This window comes from Polychytrium aggregatum (assembly GCF_025602895.1).
Source record: "Polychytrium aggregatum strain JEL109 chromosome Unknown BJ171scaffold_4, whole genome shotgun sequence".
Lineage (NCBI taxonomy): Eukaryota > Fungi > Chytridiomycota > Chytridiomycetes > Polychytriales > Polychytrium > Polychytrium aggregatum.
The window spans coordinates 943,273-960,594 of record NW_026516206.1 but is presented as its reverse complement, the minus strand read 5'-3'; the positions used below and the strand labels follow the sequence as shown (position 1 = coordinate 960,594).

At 59.2% G+C, this 17,322-nt stretch overlaps 5 protein-coding genes across 5 annotated transcripts; 1 reads left to right on the top strand and 4 right to left on the bottom strand.

Annotated features, from left to right (window-relative positions):
* Positions 1–54: 54 nt before the first annotated feature.
* Positions 55–1,411, bottom strand: BJ171DRAFT_631373 (uncharacterized protein; the record flags this gene model as incomplete). Its single annotated transcript, XM_053115628.1, has 2 exons — positions 55–948; positions 1,157–1,411. The coding sequence occupies 2 exons, from the start codon at positions 1,409–1,411 to the stop codon at positions 55–57; spliced, it is 1,149 nt and encodes a 382-aa protein (XP_052970784.1).
* Positions 1,412–2,343: 932 nt separating this feature from the next.
* On the bottom strand, positions 2,344–5,256 carry BJ171DRAFT_577795 (uncharacterized protein; the record flags this gene model as incomplete). Its single annotated transcript, XM_053113841.1, has 2 exons — positions 2,344–4,210; positions 4,496–5,256. 2 exons carry the CDS (start codon positions 5,254–5,256, stop codon positions 2,344–2,346), a joined length of 2,628 nt encoding a protein of 875 aa, XP_052970783.1.
* Positions 5,257–6,241: 985 nt separating this feature from the next.
* On the bottom strand, positions 6,242–9,019 carry BJ171DRAFT_489720 (thiolase-like protein). The gene is made up of 7 exons (XM_053109537.1): positions 8,612–9,019; positions 8,310–8,417; positions 8,163–8,234; positions 7,912–7,998; positions 7,576–7,727; positions 6,884–7,361; positions 6,242–6,659 (listed from the first exon to the last, which is right to left on the bottom strand). The coding sequence occupies exons 1-7, from the start codon at positions 8,981–8,983 to the stop codon at positions 6,489–6,491; spliced, it is 1,440 nt and encodes a 479-aa protein (XP_052970782.1). The 5' UTR covers positions 8,984–9,019; the 3' UTR covers positions 6,242–6,488.
* A 36-nt stretch (positions 9,020–9,055) lies between these two features.
* Positions 9,056–13,988, bottom strand: BJ171DRAFT_595809 (WD40-repeat-containing domain protein; the record flags this gene model as incomplete). Its single annotated transcript, XM_053114631.1, has 14 exons — positions 9,056–9,552; positions 9,723–10,040; positions 10,229–10,415; positions 10,589–10,746; positions 10,871–11,022; positions 11,183–11,275; positions 11,370–11,479; positions 11,762–11,882; positions 12,034–12,295; positions 12,444–12,646; positions 12,797–13,008; positions 13,150–13,339; positions 13,504–13,813; positions 13,942–13,988. The coding sequence occupies 14 exons, from the start codon at positions 13,986–13,988 to the stop codon at positions 9,273–9,275; spliced, it is 2,643 nt and encodes an 880-aa protein (XP_052970781.1). The 3' UTR covers positions 9,056–9,272.
* Positions 13,989–14,940: 952 nt separating this feature from the next.
* On the top strand, positions 14,941–16,929 carry BJ171DRAFT_396079 (kinase-like domain-containing protein; the record flags this gene model as incomplete). Its single annotated transcript, XM_053107178.1, has 5 exons — positions 14,941–15,048; positions 15,415–15,584; positions 15,891–16,131; positions 16,436–16,640; positions 16,835–16,929. Coding segments are annotated over 5 exons (819 nt in total), but the record flags the coding sequence as incomplete, so codon positions are not given.
* Between the last annotated feature and the right edge of the window lie 393 nt (positions 16,930–17,322).

The following is a 17,322-nucleotide window of genomic DNA, read 5'->3' as shown; positions in this document are numbered from 1 at the left end:
GATGGGGCGAATGAACCACCTGTCTTGCCGGTGTCCTCAGTCAAGTCTATTCCTTTACAGTCTAGTAATGCTTCGGACAGCAGCGATCCGTCCTGAAACGAGACCAAACTCGTAACGGGCAGCCGGGCTGCTGCCGATGTTGGTGCTGCTGTTGCTGATGTTGATGCTACTGGGACTTGTGCCGTTGCTTGGATTGTCGCCCCCGATCTCGCCTCTTGCTGTCTTGGTCTGACACTCGTCCATCAGGGCCATGAAAGTCGCCCCGCCGTACCGTCTTGCCAGCTCCAGGTCGGCTCCGGATTGTTGCAGCAGCGCCACAATGGACCAGTGCCCCCGCTCGGCCGACCGCCGCAACGGCAATGCGTTCTGGGCGTCTGGACTTGACCCCATATCCAGGGCAAGCCGGGCGCCTCGCAGCGACCCGTGGGTGCAGCATTCGATCAGGGCCTCCTCGGCACCAAAATGCAGGTCCAAGCCAAGCGACCGGGCCCATTCAAGCAGCCCAATGGCGTTGTCTCGGGCAGCAGTGGCCCATGAGAACGGCCGGCTGACGACCTTGGCGCCGGCGCGGTCGACCAGAAACCGAGCCATCCTCTCGTTTCCAGAGCCAACGGCCAGTCGCAGGAGCTCGCCGTCGTTGATGTTGACGTCGGCTCCGCACTCGATCAAGGCCTGGCAGGCCCGCACCTTGCCTCCACCGATGGCGTCGTAGAGCGCCAGGCCGTTGCCCTCCATCAGATTACTTGAGTCATGTCGGTGGTAGCAGTGGATCAAGGTCGGGCGGTCCTGCTCGATCAGCCAGTTGAGGAGATGCAGCGGACGCTTCCGCGGCTGGTTCTGGAAGGCCAAGCACCGGGCCGCTGCCTGGCTTGGAGAGCAGTCGCGGAAGTGCAGGAGGTCGGAGAGTTGATTGAAGTGCGCGCCGCGGTTGAGCATGCATTCGACGACCTGGTTGTGGGAGCGACCGAGAGACCGAGGATCAGTGGCGCGGCGGCGGTTTCGAGAGGAGGGGGGAGCGAGCGAGGCAGCTCCGTCCCGCAAGCAATATTCATGCGAGGACGAATTCCAGATCGCAGACAACAGCAAGTATCCCGCCACATCAAGGGTCGTTTGCAACCCGTCCGGGAAACGAATCAAGGCCGGCCCTCAAACCCACCTCGGCTCTCATGAGCGGATGGCCCAGGATGTCGTCGTATTTGAGCACTTGGCTGAGGCCAAATCTCCGAATCAGCCACTTGGCCTTGACATTCGGATCCGCCATGATCGAATACATCTGCGAACTGGCACGGCCGAGACGGACAAACGACTCGAGCGTACTGCAGCTGAGCAAGACTTCTTCACACAGCTCGGATGGAAGGTCGGACCACTTGGCCGAAGCAACCTGGCTATGGAAACCCGCGGCGGCTTGCATGTTGGATGGCATTTGAGGGTGGGGGCGAGTGTGGAGAGACTGGTGCGCTTGGAGGAGAGCGTTGCAGATATGTGACAGTTCAGGGGGGGGGCGACGGGTTGCGGCTTGAGATGGAGATCGAGTTTGGGATTTGGCAATAGCAAGAAGCAGCACTGACTAGCAGTTGATGTAAACCGGATCGACAATCGAGCAAGAGCCAGAGATACGGACCGATCTCGGTGCTGGGAGACGGGGCGGTAGAGGCTGGTAAGCAGGCGTGGGAAGTGCGAGTCCAGTGCCTCCAAGGAAGCGTCGGTGCTGCACATGGAGACACACAGCCATGTTTGCGGTGAGCTGTCGCACGGGGTGGCCAAAAATAGAGCGTTTCCAAAATGAAATGGGACACATGAGCACGGGCACGACAGGACGCGGCCGAGAGAGATCAACCGGACCGATTCCGAGCCACGCCGCGCACATTGCGTCCTGCCCCCTGGGCCAGATGCAGGCCTCCTTCGTCTGCGGGGATGTGGGGATGGATGCGTCGTCATTGTGGATGATGGATGAGTGTATTCAAAACCCAGAAAAAAAAATAGCATGGCTGCTGGCCTCAATAACGGGGGGGGGGAGGCAGTGCCCCGTTTCGCGGTGTAATTACAGCGATCGCCTCGGAGGGCCAGGCGATCCAGTGATTTTTGTGTTTCTTGTCTCTTGGTGTGAGTGGGTGAGCGAGAAGTTTTCTTTGTCGCCCCCTTCGAAGTGCTGTCAGTGTGCGGTACAACAGGGCCAGCAGCGACATCAGCGACACCAGTCGACGAGAGGAGCGAAAATGGGCCGCCACGGTGGGGCGATTCGTGGTCTCTGGTGCCGCGGCTATACCGAGTGTGGCCGTTGCTGCAGGCGCACAGGTCCGAGCGGGCCCTGCTGTTTCAACCGCGGTGGCACCGGCAGCCTCTTCAACTCGGGACCATGACATAGACATCGCCATCGAGCACCCACTCGCCGTTGTCGGGATTTTCTTCGTCCATGGCCAGCGGCACGCGCTCCTTGGCAACGTATTCGCCGTCGACAAGGGTCCATCGCTTCGAGCTGCGGCTCTCGTCAAGTGTCGATGGCGTGCCGCGACCGTTCTCGTCGGCGGCACTGGCGCGAGATCCTGCTCCGGCGCGTGTTTCGATAAAGACATACGCTCCGTCGATAAACGTCCATCGGCGGCCTTCGTTGTCGTCGTCGGATTCGAACAGCAGGTCTGACTCGCGCTTGTTGGCAAAGGCTGTCGCCTGGCTGCCCTGTGCCGCGACGCTCATGCCGTAAGCCTTGAGGTTCCGCAGCGGGACGGGCGGAGCCGAGTGTCCGGGCTGGAAGACTTCGTTTCGGTCCTTCTCGGCGCGCACGGCAGCTTCACGCACCCGATTGAGAGTCTGAAGCTGCGAGTACTCGAGTTCGATCTCCTTGCGCTGCTCCGCCCACTTGACACCGTCGTCGTTGTCGTCGTCGTCGGCGTCGTCGAGATTGCTGGGGCGGCCGAAGCGCTTGGTAGTTTCGACACGGCTCTCGTCCATGGATTTGCGCGGTGGGAAGGCCGCGCTGGCGCCAGGGCCGGCGCCGTTGCCCCGATGGTTCTCGTCCATAGACTTTCGGCCAAAGTTGGTGATCATCACACGGGCATCGGCAAGGTTCTTGATCCATCCGCCCTTGCCTGCGGCCAAGTCCGGCTTGACTTCGCTGGACAGGGACGGCTGTATCGGCGGCGCCTTGGGACGCGGGGCGCTCGCAAAACCGATGCCATAGTGATTGCTGTGGCTACTATGGCTATTGTGGCTGCCGGCGCTGGCGGTGCCGCCGCCTCCGAGAGCCAGGCCAGTTTCCATCAGACCGCTGTGCAGCAGCGCGGGGTTCAGGGGGGGAGGTGGGTTGCGGATCGAGCTCGGTGGGGCCGGCGAAGGCGCCGCACCTGCAAAGTTTTGCCCGGAGGCTTTGTTTGACTTCAAGCTGAGACTTCGCTTCAGGCCGAACCAGCCACCCGACTTTTCCTTGTTGGCGTATGCTTCCCGGCTGGAATACCCCGGGTCCATGGATTTGCGTTCGGGGATCGGCGCCGGCTTGGGCGACACGTAGAGGTCGTGCGAGACAGTATGGAAGGTCTGCGCCAGCAGCGGCGGGCTAAGACCTGCATTGGGATCCGAGACGTTGCGTCGCTTGTTGTGGATCAGGGTGGATCGACCTTGGCTCTGTGCGCCGACGGCAGACGACGCGACGCCAACACTGCCAAGGCTCAGTTCCTGGAACTTGGCGCCAGTGGGTGTGGATTTTGTGTAGTCGGGCGACTGGGGTAAACTCACACTTCGCTTCGAACGGCCCAAGGTGCTGGTATCAGAGTAGGAGCCGCTGACGTTTGTGTTGATGGGCAGGAGCGAAGGCACAGGTGCAGGTGCATAGCCACTCCACCTGCTCGGGTTGACAACACGGATGGGAACGAACACGATGACCTCGTCCAGCTTGTCGCCACCGGTCTCGAACTGCACCAGGATGTAGAGTCGGTGAACAACCCGGAACTCGGGCAAGCTGACGTCAATGTGGGCACCTTGCAACGACACCTCCAAGTGGATGGGCGAGCAGAAGGACGATGCTGGCGCACTAGCACCGGCGATGGAGCTGGACAAGGTGTTGGCTCCCCCGCTCCCGCTCTGGGAGGACTGTGACGAGGGAGTGCCGCGATTAGAGACGAGGGCCGACTGCTTGTCGACGCTGGTGACCGTGGCTATGCCGATCCCGAGTTCCTCTCTTTGTTTTGTTGTTTCTTCCGAGTTGGCTTGCTTGCACCTACGCGATGCAAGGTGCGAGATGCGATTGGAATGGGTGAATCGAGGAGAGAGGGTCAGCGAGAATCGGTCACGCTGTGGACTGAGCGACTCATTCACTATGGTGGAGATAGGACACTGTCGGCGAGCCGTTGCATGCCAATGCCCTGCGCGTATGCCAATGCCAACATGCTGTGCTGCGTCCCAGATGGTTGGCCCCAACTCATGCCAACGAGTAATCGGTGGGTATGCCGGCCGCAAGAGCAACATCGCGCCAGAACATTAGCGAAGCAGTAGCGATACTCACAGGTATGTCTGTTTCTCCCGCAACTGGCATTTGATGCTCTTGACTTCTTTGACGACGGTGGGCTTCAGGATGTTGAGTGACACAGAGAATTTGTAAACGGGATCGACAACAAATGCCTCCGGGGCCATGTGGACCTTGGCCTCGAGGATCCCCCGGGTAGAGTCGCAGATAAGCTGCTCTGCGTGGAGGCCCCCTCGTGGCCAGCAGGTCTGGATGGTCACGACTTTGGTGGCCTGGGTCTCGACCAGGTGCGGCTTGACGGGTATGGGCTGTGGGTTGGAGGGTGGGGTGGCAGCAGGTCCGTGGGAGGCAGGGAGCTTGCGCTCGACGAGCAGAGCTTGGACGATATACTGGATCTTTGCAGAGCGGGTCGCCGATGTCGGCGGCAGATTGGCAGGGACAGAGATATTGAAGTCCCACTCGTGGATGCCGGCCCGGAGCTCGGCCGTCTCGCTCTGAGGCGACCACAGGGTAACGCTCCGCTCGACGAGCGGGCGGGCGGCCGGAGGGTACTCGGGCTGATGATGGAAGAAGCTGGAGTTGGACGGACTAAAATGGATGTAGACATGGCCGGCAAAGCAGACCTTGAGCTCGACGGCCGTGAGCAGGGACTTGTGCAGTGTTAGGATGACCTTGCCCTTGAGATCGTGCCCAGGGCGAGTGCCGGGGGCTTGTTGTGAGACATCGATGTTGCCGGAGAGCTCGATGGTGGACTCGTCCAAGATGACCTCGAGGTGCGACGAGTGGATGTTGGAGAGCATCGCTGGCGATGGCGGGAAAGAAGCGTTGCTCGGCGGGAGGAGCCTGAGGATTCAAATCAAGTGTGCGAGAGAAGGGGAGAAGCAGAGCTGATGGATCGCAAGCCGATCGACGGCGAGGGGAGGTTGAGCGATTTGAGTTGATCGGCCACGACGGACGAGGAAAAAAAAGAACCAGTTGGCAGACGATCGAGGCAGCAATGCAGTGTCAGCCAAGACAGTCCCAGACCGATGCAGTGGGGGGGGTTGCAGTCAGAGTATGCAAGAGGACGACAGAACGGGGATAGATCAGAGGAGGGTCAGAAGCGAGGGATGTGACGGAGAGGCGAGATGCGATGAAGCAGATGAAACGGACGAGGGCAGCGGCCGGGATATGACCAGCCGGAAGTGGGAAAAGGGTGGATGAAGGGAAAAACAAGCAGACCGGGTGATCAGGACACAGCGCGGATGGCGATGGGCGGGGATCAAGGCGAGGATCAAGGCGGCGAGCAAGCGAGCAGCAGCGACGAGACCACAGGCGAGGCAGGCGAGGCAGGCGACTCACAAGGGCGATGGCGAGTGGACTCGGCAGGGCAAGGCGGGGCCGACAAACGCAGCCAGCGGCATAAAAATACAGATGGGAGCCAAGGATGGATGGATGCGAGCAGGCGAGCGAGCAAGCGTCAAAGGTGAGGCCGAGATCAAAAGGACAAGAGCAGACAAGTCCGGCGCGGCAAAGGCCGAACAACGCAGCGACTGGACGGCGACACAGCGGTGACACAGACGCGGCGGCACGGGCGGCGCGGCGCGCTCTCACATGCCCGCAGCCGCGGGACTGCCTTGTTCCTGTGTGCTGCTGCAGTGTGCGGTTGTGCTGTGTGCCGTCTCGCTGTGGCTGTGAGTCTGGTGCCACGCTGTGACCCGCCACTGTCGCTGCGGCGGTGCGTGTGACCCGCGGCGTGCACAGCGGACGCGGTCGCGCTCTGTGCTGCTGCACCAACCACGCAAGGAGCGCTGCACAAGGCGTATATTTCGGCTGCACCAACCGAGCACTGCTCACAGTCACACAGCGCAGTGGGTCCGTGCTGCCAGAAGCCACACAGTCCGAGTGAACAGTCACAACGCACAGTCCGAGTGCACAGCTCCACCACACAGCTCCACTACACAGCTCCACCACACAGCTCCACTGCACAGTCACACCACACAGCCCCGGCTCGCCCACGGCTCCTCTTCCGGCGGCCGGCATTCGTTCGGGATCAGCGCCCTGTCCAGCGCCCGAAGAGCAAGCTGCAGTTGGTGCCGCCAAAGCCAAAGCTGTTGGACAGCGCATAGCGCAGCTCTGGCAGCTCGCGGCTCTTGAGCGGCACATAGTCCAGCGTGAACTCGGCATCGACCCTGTGGAGATTCAGGGTCGGCGGGACAATGCGCTGCCGTTTCGCCCCAGGCCGGTCGGGAAGGCGATAGAGAGCGATTGTCAAAATGAGCCCCCAGAGTGCCATCCAAGCCAGAGTTGCATCTGCGTTGCGTCCAAGTGCCATCCGGACGCATGTCGTGCCAAACACGCAGGACCCAGCGCAGTCGCGCATCGCCACCGGCCCTGCTCATCCGTCGGTGCATCGGCCTGTCCATCGATCCTGACCCCACCACTTACATGCTTCAGACTCAGGATCGTAAAGATGGCCTCGACCGCCCCCGCCGCACCGAGCAGGTGGCCGATCGAGCCCTTTGTCGACGAAACGCAGAGGCCGCTGCGCGTGTCCTGTCCGTTGCAGAACACCGACTTGATTGCCCGGGTCTCTGCCAGGTCGCCCAGCTCCGTGCTGGTCGCATGGGCGTTGATGTAACCGACATCGTCGGGCTGGATATTGCCTGTCGCCAGCGCACGCTTCATCGCCCGGGCCGCTCCGTTGCCGTCGTCCGGCGGAGCCGTCATATGATGAGCATCACCCGACAGTCCGTAGCCACAAACCTCGGCATAGATAGGAGCGCCTCGCGCGAGGGCATGCTCGAGCTCCTCGAGGACGACGATGCCTGCCCCCTCGCCGATGACAAATCCGTCGCGGTCCTTATCGAATGGCCGCGAGGCTTCTGTGGGTCGGTCGTTGAAGTTGCATGACAGGGACCGAGCCCTGCAATCGCAACCACAAAAGTCGGCATGGGTCAGCAGGGCCGAATGCAGTCCGCATCAGTCTGCCGGGGCCCAGTTTCTCCGCGGCATCGTCTTGATGGCGGGTCGCTTGCTCAGCAGCCCGCCAGATCGTCAGCGCTGCGGCATTCGCCGGCCCATCCGCAGCGTCATCCGCAGAACCACCGGCATATCCGCTGGAGCGGCGAACCACGCACCTCGCAAAGCCGGCCATCGAGAGGGGCGAGACGCTCGACTCGGTTCCTCCGGCTATCATGACGTCCGCGTCGCCGTATTGAATAAATCGCATCGCATCGCCAATCGAATGTGCCCCGGTTGCGCAGGCCGTCGAGGCGCTGTGGTTGGGACCCTGGATGGTGAATGTGCAAGCAATCGCCCATGCCGTAGCAGATATGCATGCAAATCCGGAGGCGACATGGAATTAGCGCTGTTGCTACTATTTCTGCTGCTGCTGGTGGTTGTGCTGCTGTTGGTGCTGCTGGCTGCTGGAGCTTGCCCAGAGCCACTTGTCTGTCCACAACTTTCGGCCGTACCTGGAATCCATACTTCATGCTGAGATGTCCAGCCGCCAGATTCACCAGGATCTTGGGGACAAAGTACGGGCTGATCTTGCGAAGGCCCTGTGTGGCAGTCATGTTGCCGATCGACATCAGCATGGCCAGACCAACCGGCCAGTAGCCCTGTCCCATAACCCGGCCTTGATCCGGGGCTTCTCGAGTCATAATCCCAGCTAATTGCACTTCGGCAGCTCCGAGCCTCGTCCAGACTTGACACCAGCGCCAACCTGACTCTCGAAGCTTGCGGATGTTTCGGCCACTTCGTCGATGCACCCAATGCCCGATCCGACGCAGATTCCCTGGAGATCGCCGACAACAATTAGCTCAAGGAATCGATCGATAGACTGCATCATTCCCTGGCGCAGGCAGCGTACCGTTCGATGGCGATCCTCCTCGGCTACCGGCTTCCAGCCCGAGTCTTCGATAGCCTGCTTGGCGGCACACATAGCATACTGGATGAATGGCGACATGCGCTTTTCGTTCTGAGAAAGACGTCAAGGTCAGCGAGCACTCGGGTTCCGCAAGATCGATCGACCAGCCAGTGCCTCTGGATTCGGATTCCCAGTCCGGATGATCGATCTTCCACATGCACCCTCTGATGCTGTTGCTGCAAGCCCTGTTGTGGCCGTGAATGGCCGTCCATCCGAGCGCATCTCCTCGGCCCGATCATGCTTACCCCCTTGTCGATCCATTTGGACAGATCGAATTCACCCTCGCCAGATCCGTGCTTGACCAAGGCTGCTACTTTCGAGGGTATCGCCTGATACTGGCGGTTGGGATGGTCTGCCAGCGACACAATGCCGCTCCCGCCGGCGATCAGTCTGGACCAAGTTTGGGCGACTCCTGTCGCCAGGGGCGTCACTAGCCCGAGCCCGGTGACGACGACTCGTCGGGTCTGGACACTCATTTGGGGGCAGATAGAGACGTGGGGATGGATGGACAACAGCCAAGGCCCGGTACGCAGGACGTGCGAAATTTCAGCGGACCGAGATCGGGGGATGGCTTGCGGATCGGTCGCAGCGGGCGCGGTTTGGGTGTCGATCGCCATCCCCCGTGACAGCCCGAAACTCGGCCATCAGGACAACCCGCATCATGACCCGCGGGACTGGGTCTGCATCAGTCAGCGCTTGGGGCATCTCTGTCGCTGCGATGAATGCGCACCTGCTTGCTGGCCTCCACCCTCTGCCTTTGCGCAATGCACGCTGGCGCTGTCCCTATCCGGCGACGCATCACTCCTGTAGCGACGGCTGTATTCATATCCGCCTTTGCATTCAACAGCCTCTCCTCCGCGGCACATCAGCTCCGCCACCGGCATCCTGGAGGCTCGCACATATGTACTAGGTACTGGCGGTAGCATTTGCATTGGCATTGGCATTCGCGTTGGCATTGGCATTGGCGTTGGTCGTCTGGCCAGGATGGTTCTTGGAATCGATGACGTTGTAGAGCGCGCTGGCCTGTTCGTTGACATCCATGTTGGGATGGAAGGGCACTTGCTTGAGCTTGTAGACATTAACAGCGCCGCTGTCGTCGCCGATCAAGAGAATGGGTGACTTTGACGAGAAAAGGATCGATGTGAGCTGGCGGTCCAGCAGAGTGTGCACAATCAGAGGATCAAGCCTGATTTCGAGCGATACATCCAGGAGGGCTTTGATTAGTAGTTGGCAATAAGCAGCGATCCGAGTCCCTCCGAGTCTCCGATTCAACCCGGCAGTCAATTTTTCTGTCCGGTCCGCCACTTTCGTGCTCCCCGGTCGAGCAGACTCGGGCATAATCCAAGCGACACTTACACGCTGTGCTTCAGATCCCACACCTCCAGCCGGCCGTCGGTGCCAACACATCCAAACACCGTCGAGCTGCCGCTGCTCCAGGCCACATCGGCAACCGAGTCCTTGCCGCTCTGGAACCGGAACTCGGGCTCTTCCTTTTCGCTTCGCCACAGACGGACCGTCCAGTCGGCGCTGCAGCTCAGAAACACGGTTGGCACAAAGGGCGACCAGCGCACCCTGTATATGGGCCCGGTGTGCGACACATAGGTCGAGAGATACTGCTCGTTGTAGGAGGAGGAGCATCGGTGGATTTGTCCGTCTTCTGTGCCGACGAGATAGCTGCACCACCGAATAGTTTTGCTTAGCACGGACGATCCCGTCAGCCGCGCCTGCCCAAGCAATGCTGCTACCAGAGTTCACCAGAGTTCACCAGAGTTGATACAACCCGCATCCGAGCTGTGGCACTGGACGACAGAAGCAGCTGGTCTCGACCCGTCCTGAGGTCCAAGCCCATGTACCGAACTTACATGTTGCTGTCCTTTGGATTGAAATCAAAGCAAAGCCCACCCGAGTGTCGTGCAATCACCGATGTCGACTTGACGTTCTGGCTGCCTCCGTTGCCGCCACCGATCGAGGCCTGTCCAGACGATCCTGAAACAGGCCCACCACTTGATTTGACCTCCTGCTTCGTCACTCGCTTCAGCGACATCAGATCTTTTGCAATGGACAATTCAGCATCACCCCTGGGCAGATCGAAGGTGTGACCGCATCACCACATATGGCCCATCCGATTGCATTCACCCATCTGTACTCAAGCAAGAGTATCGGACATGCACCAGCTCGGGTCTAGACTCTCGCAGGGTTGATAGCGAGCCAGAGTAACTCACCTGTGTACTCGAGTCCCTTTCGGACCAACCACTGGGTCACCCGCCCGTCAGTGCTGGCTGACACCAGCGTCTCCTCGCCATGCGAGTGCTCGTCGCCAACAAGCTTCTCGATCCACTTGAGCTCCCAGACAGGATCCCGATGCTTGCCGAGGATTTCTCTGTCGTTGACACTGCATTAGCGCATGTCTATGGGCCACACAGGCGATCAGGCCACTCATCACCAGAGGCGATGCTAGGACGCTCGTCCACCTCACTCTTGAGTGCTTCCCTGGCTGTACTCACGCATTGTCGAGTGCCGGCGTATCGTCTTTCCGACGAACGTCATAGATCACGATACGGCCATCCATCAGTCCACATGCCAGCAGATTGCCACTGCTCTTGCTAAAGTCGAGCGTGGTCACGGGCGACTTGAGGCGGTAAATTCGCTCGGGCCACTGTCGTTTCGGCAAAATACGGTCGTGTGAACGCTCTGTCCTCTGTCCTCTGTCCTCTGTCTGAGCTTGCGATTTGCCCGCCAAAGCTCGGGCAGACACGGCTGTTTGTGGACAAGCATCATCGTTCAGAAAGGGAGAGAGGCCGCTGGGTCCGTCTCACCTCGGGATTCTTCATCGACCAGCACAGTACAAGACCAGGAAATATGGTCGATCCAGCCAGTCGGCATTCGGTGTATGCCACCGCCAGTATATCCTATTGGCGGCCCAGAATCGCAACGGCATCAAGTCAGATCAAGGCAACAAGCAAAGACTGTCCAACTCAGTCAATCTAGCACAGTCGTTTATACCTCGTTGTGCTTGTTCCAGGCCATTTGCGTCACGCTTCGTCCTCTGGTCAGCTCGCATTTGTAGGCCCAGAGGTACTCGAGCGACGGAATCATGCTCGAGTCGTACTGGTCTGAACAGGGGGGCCATAGCACAACAAGGGAGGTCTTAGTGCGTGTTTCGACTTGGTGGGGATCTGCTCTCTGCTACCACACTAGTCGTATTCGTGTGTCTCGGGGGTTGGGTATCTGTCGAGGCCCAGATTTCAAACGCTTTTGTTTCCGAGTCCCGGAACTAACCTCGCTCTGATCAGCAGCAACCCAAGGAAGGAAATTAGCTCACTGGCACCGCTGCTGTAATGTATCCGTTCCCACGGGCCCACCGAGCTACGGATGAGAATACAGTCATGTCTTACCCTGGAGCTCGTCTTCTACATCCGTCAAGTCGCGATAGGATATGAATCGTTTCATATAGTAGTTACCCAGGACGGCGCGCTCCATGATCTGCAGCGATGCCTGGAGGCTCTCCTGGCCCAGCTGTTTCGGATAAAGATGGGCAGATTGAGATTGAGTGGACAGTTTCATCCCAGTCTCAAACCGCCACCACAACGACCACAGCTGGGGGTCTGACTCTGCCGAACAGGCGCGATCTCAGCAACACCACACCATTCAGCCAGCTCGTACTCACCAAGACCAACGGATCCTCTTTCTTCTCCTCGCCCGAGACCCCGCCGGGAGTGTTGTTGAAGGATGACTCTGAGGCATTGTCGTCGTCAAAGACCATCGAAACGGATCCATAGCCGTCGCCAACGACAGAAGTGTTGGTGCCCATGACGTTGACTGCCGAGCTGCTCGATGGATCCGTGCTCATATAGTGTGTCATGGAGTCGGTTCCCACGAGGACATCTTGTCGCTGGCTCTGTCCCCTGTCGTCGTCGTGGTCTTCGCCTCTAGAGAGCCAGCGTGAGGCGTCATCGTGAGGAGCAGAGAAGTGGTGCGAGCATGAAAGGATGCGAGTCTTTAGAATGGTGTGGAGAGCAGCTGCACCCGTGACGTAGTGTGGAATGGCCAAAGCTGCCGGGTGGTGTGTGCACTTACGTCGAGATCCTAGAAGCCTCATCGCCTTCAAGGCCACCTCGCCCGTTGTGATAGGCGTCGTAGATGGTCCATTGCTCAACTTGAAGCTCAACATCCACCACCTTGGTGGCGGCCACTTGCACCTCCTTTGATTTGGGGGGCAAGTTGAGCGTTTGCATGCCGCGGTCGATGAAGTTGTCGTTGTTCTGTCGGGTGGCTTTGAGCTGTCGGGGGGGGGGAGCAAAGACCCACCGAGCCGGTCGGAATCAGCATCCAAAGGTGTGCTTTGAGCGGTTGTTGCCTTCTCAAGGTCGCACGGGCTCCAGAGCAGCATAGAGCACGGGCAAGCGCTCAACACAAGGCTTGACGCTAACCTCCTTGTACTTTGCATTCGAGGCCTTGACACTCGTTGCCTCGTCAACGAAATCGGTCGACACGCTCACGGACGGAATGTCCACCAGGCAGATCGAGTCGGTCTCGCTGAGATGGACGTGGAGCATCCGGTTCATGTCCACATCACTGATGATCTTATGAGTCGATGCCGCCTGACCGACTGCACCCGCCCCGCCATCCTTTTTGGTTTCCTCTGTGCGCCAAGTGAACCAAATGAGTGAGCCACGACTGAATCCAGCGAGGCAAGTATCCGCTCAAGTACTTGTGTCTGCGCCCAAGCCCTCCCTCAGCCCAGCCCGCCAATCCAACCAGGCCCACTGCTCTTCAAACCTGCCTGTGCTAGCCTTTTCGTTCGAGTCCGAGCTTGCGACCGACAGCACATCTTCGTCCTTATCCTCGGGGGTGGATGCGCCAGATGCCCGGCTCGACCCGCCGTAGCCGTGCATGGATCGGCCAAACTGCGAAGCGCTCCACGAGCCGACAGTCATGGTCTCCAGATTGTTGAGGACATCCGCAACGGTATCCTGGGAAGTCGACAAGCAGCGCCGGTCCAGATTGCATTTGGAGGGTCAGTGTCAGGCCTCGCGCGGTTGTGGGGCATGCACAACGAGGATCAAGTTGAGCAATTGATGCACATCATGCCAACGATCATGGCCTGGCCAGCGACTCGCCCAGGCACGACTCCCACCTTGGTGACGCTTGTCATGGATGAAACCTCCGTGGTCGAGGCGCCGGGGAGCACATTCGAATGCAACAGCGACTTGATTCCCCGCTGAGGCCCCAGCAACGAGATCGGGGTCACGTCGTTGCCGTCCTCGTCATAGACAATGATCTCATGGCCGGTCGGCAGCTTCCCGTGGATGCCGGGGATGCCGCTCTTGCTGACGGTGGCCGAATACACCTGCGAGGAAGCGAGCGCATTCTTGGATCGACCACCCACGACCGAATCACCCTCTCGGTATACCGACGAGGACGTCGTCGACGAGTTCATGTGTCGCCTGCAAGTGAGTTGGTCCATGTTCAGCGGCCTCGCTCGGGGATGCCAACACGAGCCTATCCCTGCATGGTTCGCCCACCCTCGTCCTGATCCTAAACGGCCGATGGTGGTCGACAACAAGCACCACACCTGCGCGCGTTGGCCATCTTGGTCATGTTTCCGATCTTGGGCTCCATGGTTGCGAGCAAGTTGTGCGGGTGCGACGCGGACAAAACTGGGCTTTCTCTATCAATTCTGTGACAGCAATAATCGGTGCTGTCGGGCCGAGGAGGAGCAGCTCAGAGATGGAGTCGAGGCAATTGTTGATGCAGACAGCCGAACTGGTGATTCGGTGCGTCTGTGTTGCGAGAAGGGGCAAGGACGATTCGAGTGACGTCGTCGAGAGACGGGATATGATCAGACGTGCTGCTGCTGCTGCTGCTGCTGCTGCTGCTGCTGCCTCCGTGCTGCCCTCTCAGGCCCGCCATTCAAAGCCGCCAACTAAACGGAGCTGCCGGCTGGATCACCGGTGTTCTCTTTGCCCGCCCGCGCGCCGCCCGGTTGCTCCAGCCCCGCCTCGTTTGGCCGGTGGAAGTGACAATCTGGAAGCCTATGCAGCAAGTGATTGGGATCGGGCTCGGCAGCGACAGGCAAGTGGGTCAGTCGTTCCAGCAGGCATTGTATGCAGCAGTGGTGGCGACAACAGCAGCAGTGGCGGCTGGCTGATTGGACAGGTATTGATGGTTTCGTCAGTCCTCCCAGCGGACGGCTTTTGTTTGTGGACAGCGACGGCCAGGTGTCGCTGGAAGCAACGACATCTGCCGCTCAGAGCAGCATCGCTTGTTGTTGGGTTCATCGCTCTTCGTCGGCCACTTGCTCGAAGCACATCTTGCCGTCGATTCGCCACTGACGTGGTTCACATCGAGCCTCCTTTCCCCTCGTGTGAATCGAGTCCCGCTTGCTCCATTAGCACCATTGCATCATCCGCGAGCCGGCCAGGGAGCCACCGCTGAGACCGCCTTCCAGCCTCCGTTCGTATCGCCACTGCTTTCCCACCGATCCAAGGACGGTCTCTCCGCATACATCCAAAGCAGTTCCTCGTAGGCCTCAGTACCAGATAGCCCCGCTGTTTCTTTGCCTCGAATGCAAATGCTCGCCAGAAAGAAACTGCTCGGCGACTACCATGTGGGGAAAACCATCGGCCAGGGCGCTTTCTCAAAAGTCAAGATCGGATACCACCGGGAAACCGGGCAAAAGGTCTGCCCACTCTCCCTTGCATTCATTCGGGGTTGCTTGCGGCTGGCACTCGCAACAGCCAGCATCTCGCTCGGCGGACACTGTGTATCTGCCTGGCGGATTCACACGGTCGCCAAAGTCGTCGTGCTTGCGTGTTGGGCTGTACCTGACCCAGCCTCCATCCCTCTATTCCCCACGAATGCCGCCTGCAACGCCCAGGTGGCCATCAAAATCATAGACAAGAAGCAGATTGAGGCCAAGGCGAAAAAAGCCAAACAGGCACAAGAAGAGCGAGAGAAGCGAAAGAGGGCCGAGGAGCTGAAGCGCAGGCCCCGCACGGCCGAGGCGCAGGCGCAAGAAGAGGAGAGGAAGCAGAAGGAAAAGGAGAAGGAAAAGCAGGAGGAGAAGGAAAAGCAAAATAGTGACAAAGCCGCGGGAGAAAAGTCGTTCGTGTCGTCCCTCCAGCCGGAAGTTCAGCTGCTGATGAGACTCGACCATCCAAACGTCATCACGCTCTACCAAGTCATGGAGACCGAGGACGAGTGCTTTGTGATCATGTTCGTATCGCGCATGTCTCTCGAGTCTGGGTTGGCTTGCAGCGTTGGTGTCGTATCTTGCCGTCTGGCCGCATTCGCATGCATGCTTTGGGAGGAGTCTGGTTCTCACTTGCTCGGTCCCATCAAACGTGCGTGTTGTACTTCCATGTCAGCGCTAACCCAACCCTTCCCCTCTCTCATTCGACGCACATATGCCGATTCCAACCGACTCGACACACCGAAACCATGTTCACGCCGCGCATTGTTCTTGTTCGCATTTGCTTGACTATATTGGCTTGGCTGTTCCTTCCGGGGGGATGCTCACAGGGAGTATGCCTCGGGCGGCGAGCTAATCGACTACATCGCTGCCCGAAGCCGGCTAACAGAGAAGGAAGCTCGCAAGTTCTTCCGCCAGATCATATCCGCCATGGATCACTGCCACCAAGCCAACGTCGTCCATCGCGACCTCAAGCTTGAAAATCTACTCCTCAACTCTGACAGAAACATCCTCATTTCGGACTTTGGTCTCGGCCGCACCTTTACGTCGGACCAGGACGACTACATGAAGGTCAGTGACAGACCATATAGACACTGACACCCACAGGACGTCTCGCTGACTCTCCCGCTCACCAATGCACACTCCATCAACCATCGCTGGTCGGCACGGCACAATGTGGCACCGGCACAATATGGCACCGGCGCTGTCACTTCATCGGCCAACCCTCGACCACACGCGGACTGTATCGACCAACATCGCACCAATTGTGCCGACATTCTGCGGCGAACCGGTGTTTCAAACCCTCGGTTGTGCCACTGTTGCGCCGGATGTGTTCTCTCCCAATTTACCCTCGGCGCTACATTCCAACGACAAGACTTTCTGTGGCACGCCCAACTATGCCGCCGTCGAGCTGATCTCTGGAATCCCATACATAGGCGTCAAGTCGGATGTTTGGGCCATGGGGGTTGTGCTCTACGTCATGATGACAGGCAGACCGCCTTTTGTGGGCGAAAACATATCGGCGCTGTATTCCAAAATCAAAGCCGTGGACTACAAATGTCCGGACTACTTTTCGCCAGGTGAGCTCCGGTCAGCTGATCTCCCCTGCACATCATATCTCTTGTTGCTCGTCGACAAGTGCCGGGCAGAGTGGGCTTGCCCATCCAGCCTGCATCCAGTCTGCATCGGCTCTGCCTTGACATTCGACTCTGTGCTGATCTGGTGCCCTGGTATCGCCATTTTCTTGTCGCACTGCATCCCTCGTTGGCGACAGAGCTGCGCAAATTGCTTTCCAGAATTCTGGTGCGTGATCCCAAGGCTCGCATCGACATGGAGGGACTGCGAAACGATCCGTGGGTCAACTTTGAAGAGCCTGGCCCACCTTCTCGCATCAGCCCTCGCGTCACAAGCAACTCGGATGCCTCTGCCGTCGGACAGTATATTTCCAGCATCACCAAGGAGAAGACCTTTACGATCTATACCTTCCGATCGCACGTCCGGGACAGCGACACCCCAGTCACAGCCAAGTATCTCCAGAAGAAGAGATCGTCCATATCCAACCACGAAGTGCTCGTTGTCCGCACCGCCGCGGCCTCCGCGGCGGATCCGAGTAACAAGCCCATCGTCGAAGAAGAGGACAAAGTGTCTCCGCTGCCGTCGGCGCCCCCTATCACCAAGCCCAAGACCCACGCACGGAGAATGTCGATGCAGGAGAGGTCGACGCCTCCGCTTGTCCCCTCGATCCCCAACGTCGGCAGCGGA